This window comes from Hibiscus syriacus, unplaced genomic scaffold (genome assembly GCF_006381635.1).
Source record: "Hibiscus syriacus cultivar Baekdansim isolate YM2019G1 unplaced genomic scaffold, ASM638163v2 tig00110332_pilon, whole genome shotgun sequence".
NCBI classification, from domain to species: Eukaryota; Viridiplantae; Streptophyta; class Magnoliopsida; order Malvales; family Malvaceae; genus Hibiscus; species Hibiscus syriacus.
Window position 1 is genome coordinate 9,013,748 of NW_024062688.1, and position 22,602 is coordinate 9,036,349.

Consider the following 22,602-nt stretch of genomic DNA (forward strand, 5'->3'; position numbering starts at 1 on the left):
GGTATTGACTGCTTCTGCCCAGAATGATTTTTCTAGGCCTGCATCCCTCAACATTGCTCTTGTTCTTTCTAACAAGGTTCCGTTCATCCACTCTGCCACTCCATTTTGTTGAGGAGTGTTCGCCACTGTGAACTGTCTTTTGATGCCTTCTTTCCTGGAAAAGTCATCAGATTCTTCGCTTATGTATTCTTCTCCATTATCTGTTCTGAAACACTTGATCTTATTTCCAGAATCAAGTTCCACCCGTGCTTTGAAGTTTTTGAAAGTTGAAAACACGTCTGACTTCTTCTTAATAGGGTACACCCAACATCTCCTGGAGTAGTCATCAATAAATGAGACAAAGTATTTTGCTCCGGCTAAGGATGTTACTGGTGCTTTCCATACGTCAGAGTGAACCAATTCTAGAACACTTTTGCCCCTAGAATTTGATGTGTTGAATTTCAACCAGTGCTACTTACTTGTTATGCAATGCTCACACAAAGTAAGTGATACATTTGTTAAGCCTGGAAGTAGCTTTTGCTCCACAAGGACTTTCATTCTTTGTTCTGACATGTGTCCAAGTTTCTTATGTCATAGCATTGCAGAATCTGAACTACATGAGGCAACAGAGGCTTCTGCTTCTAGCAATGTCTCTCCCTTCAGCATGTACAAGTTTGCAACTATCTTTTCACCTTTCAGTACTATAAGCGCTCCACGGAACACCTTCATGATTTCTTTTCGTGTTTCAATCTTGCTAGTATTATTATCCAACAATCTGTAGGATAATAAATTTTTCTTCAGACCTTTCATGTACCGCACATCTCGAACAACTTTAATTGTTCCATCATACATCTTCAATTTGATGGTTCCCACACCAACGATCTCTAAGGCATGATCATTGCAACTATACACAGATCCTCCTGAGACATGTTCATAATGATGGAAACATTCTCTTCTTGAGGTCATATGATATGTTGCTCCTGAATCAATGATTCATATATCTACAAATCGTTTTCTTCCTTCCATAGTGGTTGACGCTTCACAGTATAGAGCATCTCCATCATCTGAAGTGTTTGCGGTATTGCCTTGTGGATTGGAGTTTTTATTTAGACTCCAACAATCCTTCTTCAAGTGACCCTTCTTTCCACAGTTGTAACATTTTAAATTCTTCTTGCTTCTCAACTTCGATCTACCATGTTTGTGACTGCTGCTTTGGCCACATTCTGTTGATCTCCCTCTCATCGTTGTCATCGTTGTCAACGCTTCTGCTTGTTGCAAATTTACTTGTCTGTCTTCCTTGTTCTTGCGCCGATTTTCTTCTTGTAGAACAGCAGCTGCAACGTCATCGAAGACTAGACTGGTGACATTACTGTTTGTCAAGTTGATGATGAGTTGATCATATGAATCCAGTAGAGTTGAAGTAGAAGTTCAGCACGTTCTTGTTCTCCTATTTTACAGCTTAAGGATGTAAGCTGAGAAAATAAAGTGTTCAGTGTATTTAAGTGCTCTGTCACTGAAGTAGATTATGGCATACGGAGAGTGTACAATTTTCTCTTAAGGAAAATTTTATTGTGCAGCGATGTGGCCTCGTACAGTTTGGTGAGATGATCTTATATCTCCTTAGTTGTCTTCTTCTCCTCGATACTTGACAATACTTCATCTGCTAATGCTAGATGAAAGTTTGACATAGCATTTCTGTCCATTTCGATCCATTTGTTGTCGTCTGTGAAATCTACTGGCATTTCGCTGATAGCTGCTAGACAACCGTCTTTCCTCAGGATGACCTTCATCTTCAATTTCCACAATGAGATATTTCTCCCATTGAACTTTTCAATATCAAATTTCGTTGCCATTGCTTCGTTTACGGATAGCTCCCACTATTTCACTATCGTGAATAGTTCTCTGGAACCTTCAAAGAATGTGTAATAACTTCTTACTTTTTTATGTTGGAGGATCCACCTTTTGGTGGCAACCACAAAGACAATAAGCAGATATTACACACTCTAATCTGGCTCTGATACCAATTGTTGCGGAAGACGGCTATCAGATAGAGCAAAATCGCAACTGATAATTTGAGAAAATAAAAATAAATATAAAAGAGACACAAAATTTACGTGAAAACCCCTAAATAATATAGGGTAAAAACCACGGGCAATGGTAGAAGAATTTCACTATGAGAAAATAGGAATTACAACTTCTCTCGATCGACCAAGGAGAAAACAATGATATTATCTCTTGATAAAAAGGAGAAAACAACTCTCAAGAAACTCTCTAAATTCTCTCTAGTATTAGAAGAAAGCTAGAATGCTTTGGGATGGTTTTGAAGCTAAATGAGCTAGGGTATTTATAGTTGAAGCTTAAGGATCAATCTTGTAAATACCCTAAAAGTACAATGACTAATTGCATAGTTTTACCATCCAAAATTTTCAACAATTTGGTGGCCAAATTTTACCAATTTTGCCGCCCCATTAATGCCACCAAATTGCCACCCATAATGTTGACTAATAATGCAATTTGGTGTGCCAATTTTCAACAGAAACCTCATACTATGTCAGTGAATAAAATGCCTTAAAAACAACAAGATTCACTTAAATAATATAGCGCTCGAAAAATCGATTATTCGATCCAACTAATCTCTTGATTGATCAATTATTCTGATAATAATCTGATTTAAATATTCTAATTCTTGTTCATTTCGTTTGCTTTATCAAGTTAATGGAAAACGTAATCCAATCCGACCCGAAGTCTAGAGGATTTAAATATCATATGGAACCACCAAAGCGGCTAACAACTTTTTCATTTAAAACATCATATATTTGTAAAAATACATCAATAACAATAATAAAATCCCTTTTATAAATTGGAGCTTCATGAAACAATTTAAAACAATCACTACAACTCAAAGTTTACAAAATATAATACATAAGTAAGGGTCCTATGAATACATATGCTCACTACAAGTAACCAACCAGTACTCCGTGAGGAATTCTGAGAATCCTAATGCGATAGTGCTCATCGAACGACTCCATATGTTAACTTATGAACGGAAACATCCGTACGTTGAGCTTATAAAGCCCAATAGTATAATCGCTAATCTAGAGTAGCATATGAACCTCATAAACATAAACATGTTAAAAGACATGATAATAAGTAGTAGGTACATGCATGATCCTAATCAAGTGCTACCTACTTAAGGTTCAACAATTCTACCTCTTTAGTGTAAGTCGCACGCTTCCCTTAGTCTCTTCTAAAGGCCTCGCCATGAGTAAACGTATACTAGGTCTCTAACCTCTGTATTATCCTACAATGCATCATCATGCAACACATAATGACATTATCCGATATCACAAAGACACCAAGTACAACCACACAAAAACAAGTAAGCATCATGATATAGTTCGGGATCACTTTAGCATCACATGACTCACACCCTTATTTGCTTACTAGAGGTACCTTGGGTAATATTTGGGTCACATAGCATCAACATCTCACAAGTACCCTAGGCGTGGTTTGGATCACACATCAACACCTCGCAATAATCTTAGGCTAGGTCCGGTTAATATAGCGTCAGCACCTTTCCAAGCTAACATACTCCGCTAGAGTACTCAGAATGTGTCTGGGTCACACAACATCAATACAACGTTAAACTAGCATCTGAAGTGCCCTTGCACTTATTTGGATGTATCAAGATATTTTGCATACACAAGACGATCGTCAAACTATTAAAGTAACCCGGGTGTCATTGTTGTTCCCCGAGCGTTATAAAAAGGCTAGTCTTATGGAATATTACCTTATAAGGTTCTTATGATTATGACACATATATCATTATTGTATCATCTTTATTACCAAGTTGTTCTAAAGAGATAATGTCTGAACATGCACACATCAACCAATACCACACAAGGGTAATCAAACTAGTTCAACTATTCATTATCGAACTTATCGAAGTTAGGAGAGGCCATTCCCCTCACTCACTACTATCTCACTCGTTTTCTCATCTAGAATGTTATGCAAAGGTTTATTAGTCTTTTAGTATTTCATGCCCTTAAGGCGGTTAATACTCATTTCTACGTACTTGGTATATTATTCCTAGCCCAATACCCAACTTGGGTTGGATAATTAATATCGACTCTCTAGTCGCTCTCACCATACTTCTCATCGGTTAACCCTTGAACTGGTTGGTAACTAGCTCGTTTTTTATTAAAGGTGTTCATGTAGTACTCACTTTCCATTATCACTCAAGTCACTTTGTTCATCCTCTCACTCGCTAGCACATCTTTCATAACGATCCTTCATTCACGATTACTCTATATGTGTTTGATTGAAGAAACTCAGAAATATTATGCTTGGTATGATTACTCTGATCGTAACCCACTTCTATGAGTGTTTTTAGTCTCATTTGGCCATTTACGTCCTTCACGGACTAAGTTCTACCATTTCAAATCATCTTTGATTCTTACGGGCCTTAACAAGGTCAAATATAATCATCAAAGGTAACTAGTATCGATACTCTACTTGTAGTATGGATACCCTAGGGTCAAGTATCGATACTCCTATGAGTATTGGTACAAAAACTGGCTTCTGTTGCTGAAAATTTGGCCCAATATCGATATTCAAAAATCCCTTTTTTATAATTCATTGGACTCAATTCCAATTTAATTAAGCCCAGACTTGACCCAACGACTTCAATTCCTAACTTCATGAGTCCACGTGTCTATCGGAAAAATCTTAAACTATTAACCTGGAATTTGGGGTGTTATAGTTAAATATCGCGGGGTAAAATAATTAGAAATGCTAATGTGAATTATGGAGATTTCAAAAATTTTTAGCTGAAATTAACTTGATATCAATATATATATATATATATATATATATATATATATATATATATATATATATATATATATATTACAATCTTGAATCTAGAATGTGTTTGAATAAAAAATTGATTATAAAATGGTTGATAATTTTGTCTTCTTTTATAAAGAAATCGTTTTAAATACATTTATTTAAAAAATCCAATATTTTAAAGGGCTTATTACCTAAAAAAGTCGAATTTATAGGGCTCATTTTTTTAGTGTATTTCTCCTAAAATCTTTCCCATGTTTAGCTATCCGTCTATCTAAATGTGTACCTAAAAAATAAGGCTTTTCCTTGATCATTAAATCTTTTCCTAAAATCCGATTTATGTAATTCTCTTTTCTTATTCGCTATCCGTCTATCTAAGATTATTCAGGACTCTCAAATCGAAAGATCTTCTGTTTCAATGACTAGCTTTAATGAACTGTGGGAAATTAGGTCCAAAATCTAACATAGTTCATCTAACTCGTCATTTTTCCTTCATGTATTAACACATCGGTGTAAGAGTACATGTATATGATTCTCAAATAAACAACTTGTATCGAATATCCATATCCATATCCGACACTTGTCTCGAATCCAAGCAGCATGAGCAACTGAATCAAGAAACAACCATACCAAAAATGCCAGATTCGAAAATCTTATCAATTTTCTTTATCAATTCTCAAGCCCTTACATTCAACGATTTGATGCGAATGGGCATAATTTTGCACAACAAAGTTTAGTTAAAATCTTCACAATGTCAGGAAAGATATATATGATTGAAAGTTTCAAAAACTAAAACAAAATAATCAATAGCTCAAAATGATACAAAATCCTGAGGTACACTATTCTTTCATTTTGCTCGTATTGTACACTGAAACTTCTATATTTTCATGAAAAATAGTATTGCCAACATACAGCAGTGCAGCTACGAGTATGACCTTGAGTACTAATTTAGAGCTAACAAGGGATGATGAACCTGGGGGCAAATGACCCGAACGCCTACCTTTAAGCTTGGCTGACAACTTTGATAACAGCAGAGGTAACCGGCCGGTTTTCTTGGCAGCTGCAAACCAAGAAATAAAAGGCAAACATCAGAAAGAGGAAGATGAGAATCTATTTAATCATTGAAGTAACTTGATTCTTGAATAAATATCTCATTTTAATCAAGACCACGGAAGTTGGATAAATTATATATTTAGCTACCCAAACATTAAGTCCTTAAAATATTAATAAATTATTTAATCAGTCATCTAACTTCTAAGACGCTTTTGATTGTAAGATTTTTTTTTTTGAATTTTTTTTTTTGAATTTTACATAAGTTCCACTCCACTTATAATCATTATAGAATAATTTATTTAAAATAGATATAATGTTCATTCACGTCATTAGTATAACAAAATCTAAATATGTATTAAATGTCAGATAAATATTGAAATAAAAGGATTTCTCCTTACAGATGTTTTTATACGGGATGTCTAAAGTACGATAGTCTTAATATACAGTTAAAAAAGATGTTATTGGAAATGTTAATATTTTTTAACATTTTCGGTAAAACATTGCCTAAAACAATTTTTACCGGAAATATTAATATTGGACCCTACCTAAAATGTTTAACATTTCCGGTAAAACGTTACCCAAAACATTTTTTTTACCGAAAATATTAATATTGGACGTTACCTAAAATATTATTTTTCCACTGAAAATTAGATAGTGAAATCAACATTTCCAATAAAAATAATAATATTTTAGGTAGCTCTTTACAGGAAATGTTAAAAAAATATTAACATTTTCGGAAAGATCTTTACTTAACCGTATATTAAGGATATCTTTTAACAAAACTACTTATTTCTACACTAAGAATGCATAAAATTATAGTCCGATAAAATAATATATAAATATTTAAAAATTATTTTATAAAACTGATATCTAAATTTGTTTTTTTTTAAGATTATCGAACCTCTCATTCCTTACGATATCCTATAAGTCCTGTAAATTTCATTTACAAGAATTAATATACTTGATTCCGTACAGCTTAATTATATAAAAAAGGTTAATAAAAACAAATAATTATATAAAAAAAGATAGACTACACATTTAATACCTACACTATCAATTTTGATCTATTTTAGTACCTAAGCTTTTAAATTTTCAAAATCATACATAAAATTTAATTTTTGTTTCATTTTAGAATATGTTTAAAACTTAACATTAAATTTTTTTTAAAAAATGAAAATTTAAGTACTAAAACAGACCAAAACTTGATAGTTGAAGTACTAAACGTGTTTAATTATTAACAGCGCAATACTAAAATAAAACAAAAACTAAACATTATATATGATTTTAAAAAATTAAAAATTTAGATACTAAAACAGACAAAAAATGATAGTATAGGTACTAAATATATAGTTTACCCGAAAAAATGGGATATATTCGAACATCAAACTTACCGGATGACATCTCTTAAAGCTAACTGAAATTATATGAACCAACTTGGATTAAAACATTCAAAATCAATCGACTTTTTTTTGGTTTTATCTAAGAAGGTATACATCACTAAATGATATGTAAAATGGAATGAATGTTCAAAAACAAAAGTTCGACACTTGTAATCCTTTGCACAAGGAATCACGCCGGCAACTGGAGCTTTTTGTTATTCTTCCAGCTGCAGCCATCATAACGCATACAAATATATAAATGAGACACATTCAGCTAGATAAAAACCACCATACATTTTTGTATCAAATATTTAAGATTTTTCACCTGTCAAAGTAGTAGTAGAAAAAGTCTGCATAAAGGAGTGTCTGCACAATCCCGGAAATCCAAGCTGGAAGAGCCATAAAAGAATCAATTAAAAAGAAATGATCGTAAGCACAAAAGAAAGCCAAATAATGTAGGCAGAAGACCACGTATGTCACACCACACACTCTAGTGGGAGTATGTAAGATGCTTCAATCTCTCGTTAGAAAAGAAGAAAAGGTTTGTAAACCCAACAAGCCAGTTTTGCAGGGAGATCCGGAGAGAGTAATAGGCTCGTGACAAGTGGTATCCAACCCTTGACTACCTGACCCCATGCCATGTGCCCCAACAGCGGATAGGCAGGGTAGACCAGGCAAACAGCCATGACAAGCCACACAGCACCTTATGGGGGGTAGGCAGGGTGAGCTAGCTTGTTATAAGGGCTTCACAAGACTAGGTGGGGGTAAATGTCGAGCCAAGTGTTCCAAGGTAAGTAAGGCACTTCCATCTCACATTGGAAAAGGGAGAGGTCTTTGGGCATATACCCAATAAGCCAATTTTGTGGGTAAGAAGTAATCATCATATGCTCAAAAGAGTTAAATGTTCTAGAATTAGCTTCATGCGATAAAATTGGTCATCAACTTTATCCATTCATAAACCCAACGAATAACTTAAGAGCTGCAAAAAAAAAAAAATCTACAAGCCAGAAGATTCTTTCTAAAAGCCATTACACCACCCTCTTCAGAATTTTAAAGCTACCAGTATTAATGAAATAAGCTCTGTCTATGAGGATGTTAAAGAGTTTTGTCAAGGTGACTCCACAATCACATGTCTGTCTAGCTGTACAAGGCAGGGAGAAAAACACTAACTCCAGAACCAACTGAAGCAATCAATAACTATGCAACCTAATTGCCTTTTGAATTACTTTTATAGTTACTTTTGAACTACTGGAGGTCCTAGAAATCCCAACAATAAAAATAAAACTTGAAAAGTAGCTTCAATATCAAGCTTAAATAGATTAGAACTCATATATCTGGCTATGCTTCAACTGGATGTGAAGGTACAGGCTCTAAAACATCTACAAAGAGATGAAAAAGCTTAAGGGGAGAAAAAGGAAAGAGAACAAAGACACTCTTTGCATCCTTTACAATGCAAAAGCTTAAAAGTTGGATCATAAACTACTTTGTAAGTGTGACAAATGTAGAACATTCAAAGAATAAAAGCTCAGAAAGACACAAATAAAGAGAGAAAGACTTACGTATCCAGTGGACATAGTGTGGTTCAGTGAAGTACCGATAAACCCAATTAAGAATGTATAGTCCTCGATATGCACTGCAATATAAGAGAAAGACAGATAAGCAAATCTGTCCATCACACACTAATCCTGTACACCTGATCGATCTGCTTTACAGAAGGAAAACTTGGTCCTTTACACATCTAGGAAGACATCATCAAGTAAATATTTTAAACAAATAACTCATTTTTTAATTCAAAACTACATATTATGGTCAAAGAGCATTTTTTTCCCCAGCAACCATACTGCATATAATACTTCCAGTGTATTTTGAAATCATATGCAGACAACAGCCTAAATTTTATATTTTTAGTTTGCAAAAAGTACTTTTATTTAGCTAGAAAACCGCCTAAAATATAAGGTTTATATTTGGATTCATATGCCTATTATTCTTTTCCCTTTTGGTCCTAACACAAAACGGAAATCTAAACATAAAGAAGAGCAACATTATCATATTATCGCTTGAAACTTCAAACATAAACCTTCACAAGGTTGGGAAATTTAGAACTCACAAAAATAACAAACTTCATCAAGTCCTAAAAAAATGGCATCTCAAATGAAACACAAAGGAAAGCCCAAAGTTTTGATACGGAGACTGTAAACTGAAAAGTCTCTGGTTCAAACTACAGATTGTTAACTGAAAAGTGATTAGGTTTAATAAGTCATTAAAAGTTAAAGCATAAGGCATAACCAATTCAAACAACAACTACACCGACCTAAAATGAGGCAAACAAAGCAAAAGATCTAAGATATAGTCAACAAATTAAATATAAATCAGTTTAAGAACGTTAGATTAAAATATACCCAAGAAGAAACACATATTGGCCAGTCAAATTGTCAATGTTTCTAGTCCTTTGCAGGAGTACAAGCTGAGGAAGTATGGCGACAGCTTCTAGATACAACGAAAAGGTCCATATTACCTGGAAACCCATTTTCCATAAGCAAATAATAAAAAAGAAGCATTTTTTTAATAAAAAGTACAAATAAATAAGAAGCGGAGACCTCTTTGAAGGTGAATTTCTCATGAACGAGAAGGGCCAAGAGCAAGCAAGGCAACAGCAGAAAATAATGGCGGAAAGTGTCTTGGGATTTATCGTAAGACCTTCGAACAACGCTGTGGCTACGGATGTACCAGACAATCGAAAAGGAGCTTCCCAAAAATATCAGCTTCATCAAAGTGTTGTAAAGGGAGATAAAATCAGTAAAAATGTCCAGGTAACGGCTAGCGAAAACGATGGCGTAAAGTTCTTGCGTCTTCAAAGAGATACCTGATCCAGTTCAGAAGAAACAAAAATTGAAACCCGAAACCTAAGAATCCAATACAAGGAGAAAAAGAGAAATGGTTACCGGCGCAAGATTTGATGGTGTGGATCTTGAGGAGCAAGACGAGAACGCTGGCCAGGTGAGTCATATCACCTGCTAATCTGAATAAATTCATTTTCGCTACTTCAGATCCAAAACCCTAAATTACTTTGAACTCATAAATAAAAAGGAATGCGGAAATGTTTTCAACGGCCTCTTTTTCAGAGTGGTTTGTGCTTTAGATCTTGTAGTTCCCAAGTTTGGCCTTTTTATGTTGTTGTTTTTCTTCGGTTTATTTTTTTTAAAAGAAAATGGAACATCTTAACGGTGGAAACTGCACAAATCGCTGCCCATAAAATATAATGAGCATAGACTCTCCGTTTACTTTTAGGACGTGTTTGGTCGGAGAATGTTATATTTTGATGAGAATGAAATTTATATTTTTTTTGTTTGGTTAGTTGGAGATGTCATTTTTGATAATCTTACATTATTAATAATAGATTTTTAGGATATATTACTGGAAATATCATTACCTTCATTTCTTCAAGTATTGTTAAATTACTGATGTTTTGGACTAAAATACCTTTAATTTTTTTTTTAAATATTATTATTCTGTTATTGAATAATAAAAATTCTACGATGGTAAATTACAAATTTATCCTTAAACTATTTTAGATTTACAAAAAAAATCTATAAAAATTTTATATGAAGTTCAAGAGTTAAAATAAAATTTTATCCTTTCATTATACCTTTTTATATTTTCAATTTTGTAAAAAAAATTATATACATTTTATGAATTTAAATTTTTTAAAGAAAATATATAAATATTTTTTAAATTTTTAAAAAACAAATATATAATAAGGATAATTTGGTCAAATATACATTTTAATAATCTTTTATTCCTTTAACCAAACACGGTAATCTTACATTCCTGTTAAATCAAACAAACACAAAATACAACATTCCCAGTAATTCTATTCTCTGGTAATCTTTTATTCTCACTGATAATCTTACATTCCGTAAACCAAACGCACACTTAATGAATTATTGGATTTATTATTGAGTAACGATTTCCAATAAAATGACAGCCTTCCATGTTATTGTTTCTCTTGGGCTAGGTTTTCTTTATGGGCTTTGATCAATTGCAGAGCTTATACTTTCGGCCTTTGAACAAATATTGGACTTTGTCTTGTCTGATATTTCGGACTTTTTTTTAGAACTTTTGTGTCCCCTTTCTTCCTCTAATAAAAATTGCTATCATCTGTGTGTACAGACAACGATGCTGAATACAACTTAAATGCATCAAGTTATTGTAAAAATTTGTTAAAGAATCATTAAAATATGGCTATAGGCACATATTAACTCGGTTAAACTAAAGGATAAAATTATCAAAAATTGTATAAAAAATAACATGAATTAAAATAAAATTTAAAAATATATTAAACTACATCATTATTTATTATACTATTTTTGATAAATCTTCTATTAATATTATTTTTATATTTTAAAAATCAATTATTATTTTTTAATGACGGTGATATTTTATTTTTTATTTTATTCAACTAATTAAATAGTAACATGTGTCATATTTTATTAAGCAAATAAAATCAAAGGATAATAATGTTGGTGGTGGAAAGAGGTTTTGAATGTTTGAAATCTTGTAAAAAGAAAGTGCATAGCAATTGCCGATTAGATTAAGAGTCAGTTTGGTATTATTTTTGAAAAATGACTTTTAAAAATTTGTTATTTTTTTTAAAATGATGATTAAAAATGTATTTTAAAATTTGGTTGTTTGTAATTGTTGTTAAAAAGTAAGTTTGAACAGATAAAATGTTTATTATAGACATTATATAGTAAATTAAAAATATATAATTTAAATTATATTTACACTTCATACCATGATATATAAAATATATAACTTAAACTATAATAAAAATATAAAAAATATTTTAAAATAACTCATTAATAATATTTTATAAATGAAATATTTTATTAAGAAAGAATATATTATCAATACTTTTTAACATCTGGATATAAAATATTTTATTATATAAATTAGGAATTTTATTTATTTTTAAATAATTAAAATAAATTATTAAATACTAAATTATTTTTTAAGGATATTAATAATAACTTATTAAAATAAAATATAAATACATAATTGAATTGAGCTCATGCATAAATTATAATTTTCTCCCAAACGCAAAATTAAAAATGAAAAAACTACAAATTCTATTTTTTTTGTGGTTGGTTTGAAACTATTGTTTTTAATGTAATTTAAAAAAAAATTATCGTCTGACATTGATTGTACTGTCAAAACGGACTTTTAAGCTACAAGTATTTCACGTCAAACGGAAGTTAAGTTAATTGTTGAGGTAAAATGAATTAAATTGTTAGCAAAATGAATTAAACTTAATACCCTAATACTTAATTATCGAGGTAATTATTAAAATTCTGTCAAAATTAATATCTAAATTGAACTAGTGTAGATTAAATTAATATCGTTGATTTTATATAAAAAAATAATTGGTGAATAAAGTTGAATATTGTTACTTACCTTAAAAAATGGTTAAACCCAATAACAAAAAGGTTTATTGCATAAACTAAAAAATAAAAGTAAAATAATAAAATGATAAGACGGAGAAAAGCAAGAGACGACATTTATTTTTGTTTTAAGCAGCGAAAACAAAAATAGCACATAAAGGCCAAAATAGCGATGGTGCTGGTGCTTCTACTGCTTTATAATATTATATGTAGACGCATTTGTGTAGTGGTAGTGGATTTCTGTGCAACGGCTACTTTTGATTGTGTTGTTGAAGAATCGAGGACTGAGAGACTAAGATTAAGAAAAGGGGACATTTGGTTCAGTTCTGAGGAGAAGAAGAAGAAGAAGAAGAAATGGATTACAACAACGATGAGAAATTTCTCTTATATGGCACTGGCTTTTAAAATGCATGTTTTTTATGTTGTTTCTGCCTTTTTTTTAATTTAATTTTTATGACCAACTTATTTGGGTGATAAATGCTGGTTTTTCTCAAAAGGGTTTCCGCTGGATTTGCGTGTGTTTATTTATTCATTTATTTTATGGATTGAATGCTGCATTTAGGAATTAGGTTTACTTTGTTTTAATTTACTCCAGTTAGTGGGGATCTGCTGTGTTTCTATTTTGTACAGTAAATAAGATGATGGCTCAACGTGTTTTAGTTCTTTTTTATTACCATAAAAATCAATGCCGATAAACAGACATCCCTGTTGCTAGATCCAAATGCTACATGCTAAATTGCGGTTTCGATCGCGGTTGCTGTTACGGTGTCGTGGTAGCGGACTACGTGAATTGTTTCCTAAAAATGTTAAAAATCAATGCCAATAAACAGACATCCCTTGCATTATTCTATATGTGGGGAAGTGTTTACTGTTTGCTGTTGTTAATCTGGATAATATTCCATTACTTTTTCTCCTCCTTATGTCCATGTAATTTTATGGATTCTGTTGGTGATTTAATTCTTATTTGTTGAAACGCTGTTTGGGATTTTGCATAATGTGGTCTAATGTAGCTCGGATTTCACTATTTTGGAAAGCATCAGGTGATTCATTGTCTTGTCCATCTGCATTTGCTCTTTGTTTGGTCCGAATTCTATATTTTCTATGTCTATTGTTTGATTCGTGGCAGGGAGCCTTGGAATTGGCATGGGGATAATTATGGTACTCAAAAGAACTACATTTTTGGTTAGTTATTGGCTCAGACGATGACTTATTTTAAGTCGATATGTTTGAAGTTGCCTAGTGAGTAAAATGATTTAAGAAATCTGATTAGAGATGTCTGAACAACATCTGAGCAGATGCCACCCGAGTTGCATGCGCTCAAGTGACCTTGAATGAAGAAGACCTTTCCTATATGTTTGATGAAGCAACCCCGGTTAAGGAATGTGGGAATCTGTCACATTTTGTTAATGGTAAACCTTGATGCTTGAAAATGTATTATTTGAAACTTTCTTGTTTTCTTAATAGTTGCTCTTTTCTTTCCTTTAAAAGTAATTAGACCATCGATTTTAGATAATATGAGCAAGGAGAAGAGAGAGGACCCTTCACAAACTAAAAGGCGTAGAATGCTTCAATATGAAACTCATGCAATAGATTCTAACCTTGTCTGTGAAGAGGTGCCATCTGCATTGCTAAAATCAAGGGTGAACGCTAGATAACATTTTTGTTGCCGAGAAGCAAAAGCATGCATTACATCATATGTTTCAACCTGCTATCTTTCATTTATGTTCTAAAAAATTGACTTGGACTGTATGCTAGATGCGGAATGTGATGTTAGAAAACATCAGTATCATCAGTTGTTTTATATTGCATGCAAGGAAAAATCTTTCATGTATATTATTGTTCATCCATCTACAACCTGTTTGCACCATACAACGTCGTATAGCTATTAATCTATGGGGTGGAGTGTTATGAAACTTGAGAAATAGAGAAGTTGAGATCGAAGAAAATGAGAGGATTTAGAAGAGAAGAATAGAGAATACATAAAAGGATTTCTTCATTCATTCATCAAATAAGATTTCTCTCCTTCAGTACATAGTTTTATATAATTACAATGTACTATGGCTAATAGATTCTCGACAGCTGTACATTCTATAATTAATTGTAACAACTTCATTCTCATGTTACAACTAAGGAAGACATCTCTGGTGGGCTCCCAACATGATTCACTGTTGGGCTTGCTCTCTTTTTCTTCATAGAGTCCATTTGTGCCTTACGTCATTCTAATCCCATGTTAATCCTTTTTTCCCCAATTTCTAAAATCGAATTCTCTAATTCATCATTTCTCTTTTTCAAAATCCCTAACCATTTCTTTGATTTCCTTAATTCCTTCGCTTCACTTATGAACCCTTTGTTTTGTTATTCTCCTTCATTCGTGACAATATCCCCTCCACGAGTAGATTCTTGTCCCAAGGATCGAAACTTGGAAACTGAGGCCTGAGATTGGTATGAGCTTCCCAAATATCTTGATTTGAGTTCAAGTTCATCCATCGTACAAGTAAATTCTTCTAGTAAGGTTACAATCTTAGGTATATTTCTTCTCCAATTTGAAATTGTCGTTCACTTCGGTTTTTATCAGCATGTTGTTTTATTCTGTTCTGCAACATATCTGAGACCTTATGCATTGTGAATTTTGAACACCATAGCAGAGTAGGTGGTTTATCGGAATTCACATTCACTTCATAAGACACATCATCATTGTTTTGTGAAACTTTGCTCTTTCCTATATCTTTTGGCCTCTCATTTCTCCGTTTCAAGGTAACAAGTTGCCCAACTTGAAGACCATCAGATTAAAGAGGTAGAAACCCAATAGCTAGGCATGGGTCGTGGATTGGCAGCTGCAAGATTAGAGCACTCCAAAAGATTAAATTATGACTGGTATTGAAATTAGAACAATAATATTTCAAAGCTTTGCAGTTCACCAAGTTTCCATTGTGACCAACCTCAATAGACCCAAACTTATACCCTACATCTTTTTTATATTTGCCCCAAACACATTGTTGGGTTTCAACTTTTGGAATCGCTTCAACAACATTTAGTACATTACCTTCTATTGCCTTTCTGATAAGAGCAAGCATCTCTACCATTTGAAGCTTAAGGAAAACAATTTCAATTGGTTTAGACAATCTAAGTTCTCCCGCAACTGAATCTGATCTAACCGATGTGTACCCAAATAACAAACGAATGTTATAATCTGCATCATTAACCTCTTAAGTTTTAGCATTAACCACATTGATGAGAATGATTGTTCTGTCAATAATTTCTCTATACCAACTAAGGAGAGTTGATCTTTCATAGCCATTAGAATATTCTTCCTCCCTAGAGTTTATACTTTAATCCAGAATAGTCCAACGTAATACACCCACATATTCCATTAGATGAATAAACATAATTTTCTTATCTTCCACCAACCCACTTAACATGGTATTTGCACTATACCATGTATACTTTCCAACACTACAAATTCATGCATGATACTTTTTCTTTAGAAACTGGATAACTTCTAATGCCTTGACCCTATCCAAAATATTAAAGTTTTCTCCATTGAACTGATAAATCTTTTTCTCTACGTCCAGGATAGATACATCATCGTGATTTAGTGAAAATCGAGCAAAAATAACCTGCTTCAAATTGACAATTTTCTTTCTGTTGTATACATCCAATCGTGTGTCAAACACCTCTTCCTCTGATGTTTTGAATCCAAAAGCGACACTACTCTCAAATGGTACAATACAAGGCTTAGAGTTTAACAAAAATTTGCTAATTTTATGGCTTTGAAGAACACTCTGTTGCGCAGCACTCCCTCCTAACATTGTATCTAGCTTAACTGATATGATAGCAAATGTTTCCACTTCATTTTGAGTGGCGTCATTCCTAATCCAAAAGTGTATGTTATACACACAAGAATCAATCTTGTTATGTGCAATATTTAGGGCAGCAAATTTTTGAAGCCTAGGTTTTTGATCAACTCCTTGAATTGCAAGAAGATCTCTTATGACTAAAGTCTTAGATGTAGTATTGTATCTTATAGTCTCTCGCTTACTCATGATGTGAAAAAATTCACGTGTATGTAGTAACCCATTCTTTTGCATCCAACAAAACAAATGTTAGCCTACAATAAGAACTAATAACCTTTTCAGTCACACTCAAATTCATAGCAATTTGAATCCTACTACATCCCATCAATAAAAGCTGAAACACAAAAGGCTAAAAAAATTAACATGTTTATTGACATCCCTAAACATCTTAGAACAAATTTCTTTAAACGCGGATGTAACTAGATAGTTGAAATTATTTGAGTTACCCAAAGAAAATCAACCATTAAGGGTGTAAAAGTATTAATTTGAACTGATGTAGGCAAACCTAGCTTCTCAAACAACTCTTAATTGTTGCTTCACATGGCATTCACGTTACATGAACTTAATAGCAAGAACATCAGAAGGGCAGTTGCCATTGAAATGGCGTATGCTCCAAAATTGTCTGCCGGAAACTCTGCCAAGACATTGATTGTATCCAAAACAATAGCATTTTTTTCTGTTATAGGAAGATCAGAACCAAACAATAGACGTTTTTCACTTGGTTCAGATATTAGCCATTCCAGCTTTTGTTCTTCAGACCACTCACGGTCAGAACCAATTTCCAAGTGTTGGGTACTAGTGATGGATAGCATTGCATCAATTACTTGTGTTGGCATTTTATCAAGCACTTGACACCCATCATGTGTGCCTTTGATTGCCACAGGTAACATCGACTCAGTTTCAATGCTGTTTTGGTCTTGCTCCACCGTCTTCCCTATCAAGATATTAGAGGACATAAATGAAAACAAGAATCAATGGAAGAACATCATGAAAGAATAAACCAACATTCAAGTATAAAAAATGGTGATCAAGCTTCGAAGTCTTATTTTCTCTTGTAAAACAAATACTTGTGAGTCATTATTGTTACATTTGCTCGAGTGTTTAAATATGTTGAGCGTAAGCGTGAAAACTCCTCAATCTTGTGAGCATTACTCTTTTTTTTGTTAAATTTGGATTTTTTAGAGAGGTTTGAGCTCAAGATTTTGATAGTCTTTGTAGAAATCTTATCTTAAGGGTTGTAAGGTTAAAAAGATTTAAATCCAAATTAGTAAATTTGAAAAAGAAATAATAATTTTAAGACGAAAGATGTAGATTTTATTGAAGAAGTTAAATCAGTATACAACATTATATTTTTCTTTTTAGCCACCAATTTTTTTAAAAAACCAATTTATTTTTATTTGATATTTGGATGAATGGATGGAACTAACAAACTATAGATCAGCTTCCCACATTTGGTGTTTACCTATTGTATACGTATTTGGAACATAGAGACGAGAACATGATATGAGTAGCATCAACCAATTCCCTTATCTGGGCTAATAGATTCAACCACTTTGCCATTGCAATCTCAATAACTCAATCAATCTTTTTTTTTTTTTTTGGCTTATTTATTATCTAAAACACAAACAAAACCCAATCAAAAGAAGAGAGTGGGAAGTGCTATTGTTTTACACACGCTATTTCATTCCTCAATGGAACATGGGATTTTTAAAAAGAAAAAGAAAAATCAAAATATATCAAGAATCTCCAAGATGTAGCCATGGCAAAGAGGGCAGTTCCCTCGCTGAACCATGAGCTCCCTTGAACAAAGGCGGCAGAACGTATGCGCACATGGAGTGAACGCCGATCCTTTATGCCTAACCATGCAAACGCAGCACGTATATTCCATCCCTCCCCTGGATGACACCGACACATTGTCTTCCTCTTCATCCTCGTTTTCCTCGTCATCTCCCATTGCGTACCCCGTCTCCCCCAACAAGTCCATCAACGACATCTTCACCGGCTCCTCTCCTCCCACCGCCGCCGCTGCCGCTGCTTCTGCTGCTTCCTGTGCCGCCACCGCTTCCCTAGCGGATAATGACCTCTTCTCCACCGTTGCCTCTAAAGGTGATTCTGATCCATCCTCCTCTTCTCCCGAAAATCCGTAGTCATCATCATCGCCTTCGTCCTCAATATCGTCGTCTTCGTCGTCGTCATTCTTGGTGGAAATTCGACCTGATGGATGTCGTACCATCGTTAGTGGCTTCAAGCTTTTCGAGCGTGGACCGTCTTTCGGGTTAGAAGCCGAGACATGTTCACCCCTATCCTCCGAGTGGTTTGTGTCAGTAGCCGTGGTAGAATAATGCGGACCACGTGGCGAGGACCGGGGTCTGCTAGTATGAACGTTAACATCGGAAGCAGGGACACGGACCGAGGAGGTCCAGGCAGAACCGGCTCGCTTGAGCCGTAGCTTGTCCCGGAACGTTTTCCAACTCTTCTTGTCCTTGATGGACCTGTCGTCTTTTATAATATCCAGAAGCGTCCGGGGCTGAACCGGATTATTCCGGCCATTGTCAGCTGCTGACATCTGCTCAAAAAGCGTTAGCCTCCTGTTACCACATTCTATTACGTTACAATTAAAAGAAGAAGAAAAATAATTAAGTTGTTGGATTTCATGGATTGAGGATGAAAGGTGAAATAAACTTAAGTTATAATCACAAAATTAATTTCCAACATTTTTATAAATTAATCTTTTAGCTCGTATTTCCCTTTTTTTTAGTATTTTTAATTTTTAAGTTATGTCGATGAAAACCGTTTAACTAATGATTAATATATATATATATTAGTGATATGACGCTTTTTACTTATGTTTAATTGATATAGCATGTGTCGTATCATGTAAAAATAATGTAACATATACAACGATATTCAAATGATGATGTAACACATTTAATGACATTCAAAGTGATGATGTGACATTTACGACATCAATAATTAAACACTTATAAAAATAATATATTATTAACATACATTACGTTAGTCAACTAACGATTTTTATCAAATATAAATTATTTAATAAAAAAATAAAACATTTAAGTTAAAATGTTAAAATGTTTTAGAAAAAAATAAAGATTATTTTGTACAGAGATCGAGAGTTATTTTGTCCGTATACCTAGATGTGAGTAAAAGTGTATCATTATTACTTAGTGATCGAAGGATACCTTAAAAAAGATCGGCGTGGCAGTTTGTGGGGACTTACATTCGCAGAACAAGTGTCATTTCACAGACAGCCTTCAATGATTCACCTGTAAAACACAACTACAGATGATTATTTTGTTCATAATACGAGACAGATAACCAAACCGTTCATATTTTCTCAGCTTTTCTTATTAAAAATGCAATGAAATACTAAAGAAGAAAAGATGGGACACGCACTGAAGAAGGATGTCCTTTGTCTCAAACCAATGGTTTAGTTTTCCGTTTTGTGTCTGCCTTTCTTTCTGGTGTTTTTGTTTTCAATGAAGGGAGAGATAAAAGAGAGGTTATGAAAATGGAGTCCGAGTCTTATGGGGAAATTAGGGGAGGGGCCTTTTCTAGTTTCCTTGGTTCCCGGAAAATAAAAGCAAATTGTTAGTTTAATCTGTTTTTTCTCCAACTAGTCGTGTTTAATTTTACAAAATGTTTATTGTATTTACTTTGGTAAATTACAGTGTTTTGAAAATCAGACTGGACCGGCCGGTTCAACCGAGAATCGTTGTCTAGTACGGTTCAATCTATACCGGTTGAACCGTTACTAGTGAACTGATCGGAACCGCTGAACCGGACCGGCTGAAAACCAGAAAAAACCGTTAATTTTGTTTTTTTTTAAAAATTAAACCAAACGACGTCGTTTGTTAAACGAGCCAAGTCGAACTCGAGTATTGCTGAGCTCGACTCGAACTTGAAAACTTTAAAAGTAAGCTCAACTCGACTCAAACTCACGAGCTAAAAATTATCAAGTTCAACTCGAACTCGAAATATAATATTGAAACTTGAACTCAAAAAAAATTTAGAAGCTCGATTGAAGCCTAAAATTCGAGCTTAAATGAAGTGAAAGAATAGTTCACTCAATGCTCACCAAAAAGCTCCATGATTTTAAATGTCAAATTACCTCCATTATTTATAAAAGTTAGTTGAGATGTTCTTCTATGTTTTTTAGCCATGTGAGATTGCTTTGTTCTCATATTTTTACTCTTTAGACTTTTGGGATGCTCTTCTATGTTTCTTAGCCATGTGAGATTGGTTTTAAAAAAAAAAAAAATAAACCAAACAATATCATTTTGTTATAATTTTTTAGCCCCAAATTTATTTTTTAATTATAGTTATATAATTATATTTATTATTTAATATATTTTACCTTAAATATTATGTTGTAGTTAATTTGAATCATTTTGTTTCACTTTATTTATGGTTTTTAACTTATATATGTTATAATTTACTTTGAATATGACTTGTGATATAAAAAATATTTTTTATTAAATATTTTTAGTATTTTTATTTAATTTTTTAAATAGTTATGACGTCGTTCGGTTCTTTCGACCGGTCAGACCGGTTCGACCGGTTGAACCAGTGAACCGGTAGTATAGCCGGTTTGCTAACCGGTCCGGTTCTGAAAACTAGGGTAAATTATACTACAAATCACTCTATTATTAGTAACTGTACAATTGAGTCATTATATTTTAAGTAGTCACAACCGAGTCACTCAATTAATTGATTGGACCATAAATGACGTTAACTTTTTTTGAGAAATTTACATTTTGGTCATTCAACTTTCAGTTGTGAGCCAACTATTTTAGATTTTCGAGCGTTCGTATTAGAAAAAAGTTTTTCTTATCCTTTTATACCTCATCAATGGTGCAACCAAAAGCTCAGAGCCTCTTCGTAACTTCAAAAGCACAGAGTCTTTTATTGCTTACGATTGGTACACGTGTATAAAGGGTTGCACTGGCTTACAACAACTCTCTTTCTTTCAATTTTTTTAATCTTTCTCGTTCTTCACCAGTTTCATTTTTTCACCTTTATTTTGCTTCTTATTGTTTGATTGGGTTATCAATCGTTTGAAATTTGCAGGCATTGATCTTTCCAGACCACTGTTTGGTACCCCAGAATATCAACAATGACTCATATCCTTCTAATCTGCTCTACTCCTGTACCATTGAAACAATCAGAAGATTAGTTTATAAAATAGACATTTGTTTTTGTTTGTTGTTGATTCATTAACTAAAGCTAATGTGGCAACCAGAGAGAGAAAGATCGGGAAAGGGCTCAATCCAGGACAGGCGGCAAAGGGAAGAGTGGTTCTAAGGACGATGGATTGACCCCTGAACAACGCCGTGAAAGGTTTCCTTTTCATTTCATTTTGTATCATTTAACCTAATTTGGCTTAACCTTTTATGAATGGTGAATTCACAGAGATGCAAAGGCCTTGCAAGAAAAGACAGCGAAGAAGGCAGCACAGGCGGCGAGTGGAGGTAGCAATGGCAGCAGTGCTAATAACAATAAATGATTTGAGGATGCACGTTAAAGATAGATCGGTATTATGTTTGTTACCAAAACCCTTGGCTTGTTTATTTACTTGGCATTCGTGTTGATTCTTTAAATGCTCTTATCTTGTTTGGAATGTGATATAACCCCTTTACAATTTCCATCATCTTGTTCCCATCTTAGCATTATACAAGATGATGGAAATTGTAAAGGGGTTATATCACAAACATCTCGTATAAATGCAGATGAAGCTGGTTATTCCGTTCATTTCGGTGTTGGAATGTCTGAAAGCGGAGGCTGCTATTTGCTGGATAGAAATTCACTGGAAAAAAGGGGACATTTTAGGTTTGTAGGGTTTTAAAAAACGGTCCGCGACTGCGATTTCGGTCGTGATATAGCGGTTTCGCCGCCGTCCGAGTTACCCGTGACGGCCGCAATAGCGCCCGCGACGGCCGTAATCACGGTAAATCCGAAATAACCGAAAACGACCGCGATTTGAAACCCTAGTTTGTTCCTACTTTGGTTTTATTTTGTGCATAGGTCTTA

General features: G+C 33.5%; 3 protein-coding genes across 4 annotated transcripts; all 3 read right to left on the reverse strand.

Annotated features, from left to right (window-relative positions):
• Positions 1-6,916: 6,916 nt before the first annotated feature.
• LOC120119741 (ER lumen protein-retaining receptor-like) lies at positions 6,917-10,415 on the reverse strand. Of its 2 annotated transcripts, XM_039139555.1 has the most exons (7): positions 10,202-10,415; positions 9,857-10,122; positions 9,659-9,774; positions 8,819-8,892; positions 7,585-7,648; positions 7,415-7,486; positions 6,917-6,925 (listed from the first exon to the last, which is right to left on the reverse strand). In XM_039139555.1, exons 1-6 carry the CDS (start codon positions 10,290-10,292, stop codon positions 7,450-7,452), a joined length of 648 nt encoding a protein of 215 aa, XP_038995486.1. In that variant the 5' UTR covers positions 10,293-10,415; the 3' UTR covers positions 6,917-6,925; positions 7,415-7,449. The 2 variants fall into 2 exon arrangements, with proteins under 2 accessions (XP_038995486.1, XP_038995487.1); XM_039139556.1 differs by lacking the exon at positions 6,917-6,925 and having other exon boundaries at positions 7,281-7,486.
• A 5,746-nt stretch (positions 10,416-16,161) lies between these two features.
• Positions 16,162-16,743, reverse strand: LOC120120104 (villin-2-like). The gene has a single exon (XM_039139836.1). It carries the CDS (start codon positions 16,741-16,743, stop codon positions 16,162-16,164), a length of 582 nt encoding a protein of 193 aa, XP_038995767.1.
• Positions 16,744-18,280: 1,537 nt separating this feature from the next.
• LOC120120105 (E3 ubiquitin-protein ligase RNF34-like) lies at positions 18,281-19,120 on the reverse strand. Its single transcript, XM_039139837.1, has one exon. It carries the CDS (start codon positions 19,118-19,120, stop codon positions 18,281-18,283), a length of 840 nt encoding a protein of 279 aa, XP_038995768.1.
• Between the last annotated feature and the right edge of the window lie 3,482 nt (positions 19,121-22,602).

Bases quoted from the DNA above. Each gene is read 5' to 3' on its own strand.
- LOC120120105 (XM_039139837.1), bottom strand. From the start codon at position 19,120: ATGTCAGCAGCTGACAATGGCCGGAATAATCCGGTTCAGCCCCGGACG.
- LOC120119741 (XM_039139555.1), bottom strand. From the start codon at position 10,292: ATGAATTTATTCAGATTAGCAGGTGATATGACTCACCTGGCCAGCGTT. The intron at 10,123-10,201 runs GTAACCATTTCT...GAACTGGATCAG, and splicing joins CACCATCAAATCTTGCGCCG to GTATCTCTTTGAAGACGCAA. The intron at 9,775-9,856 runs GTCTCCGCTTCT...ATGGGTTTCCAG, and splicing joins AGAAATTCACCTTCAAAGAG to GTAATATGGACCTTTTCGTT.
- LOC120120104 (XM_039139836.1), bottom strand. From the start codon at position 16,743: ATGAGTAAGCGAGAGACTATAAGATACAATACTACATCTAAGACTTTA.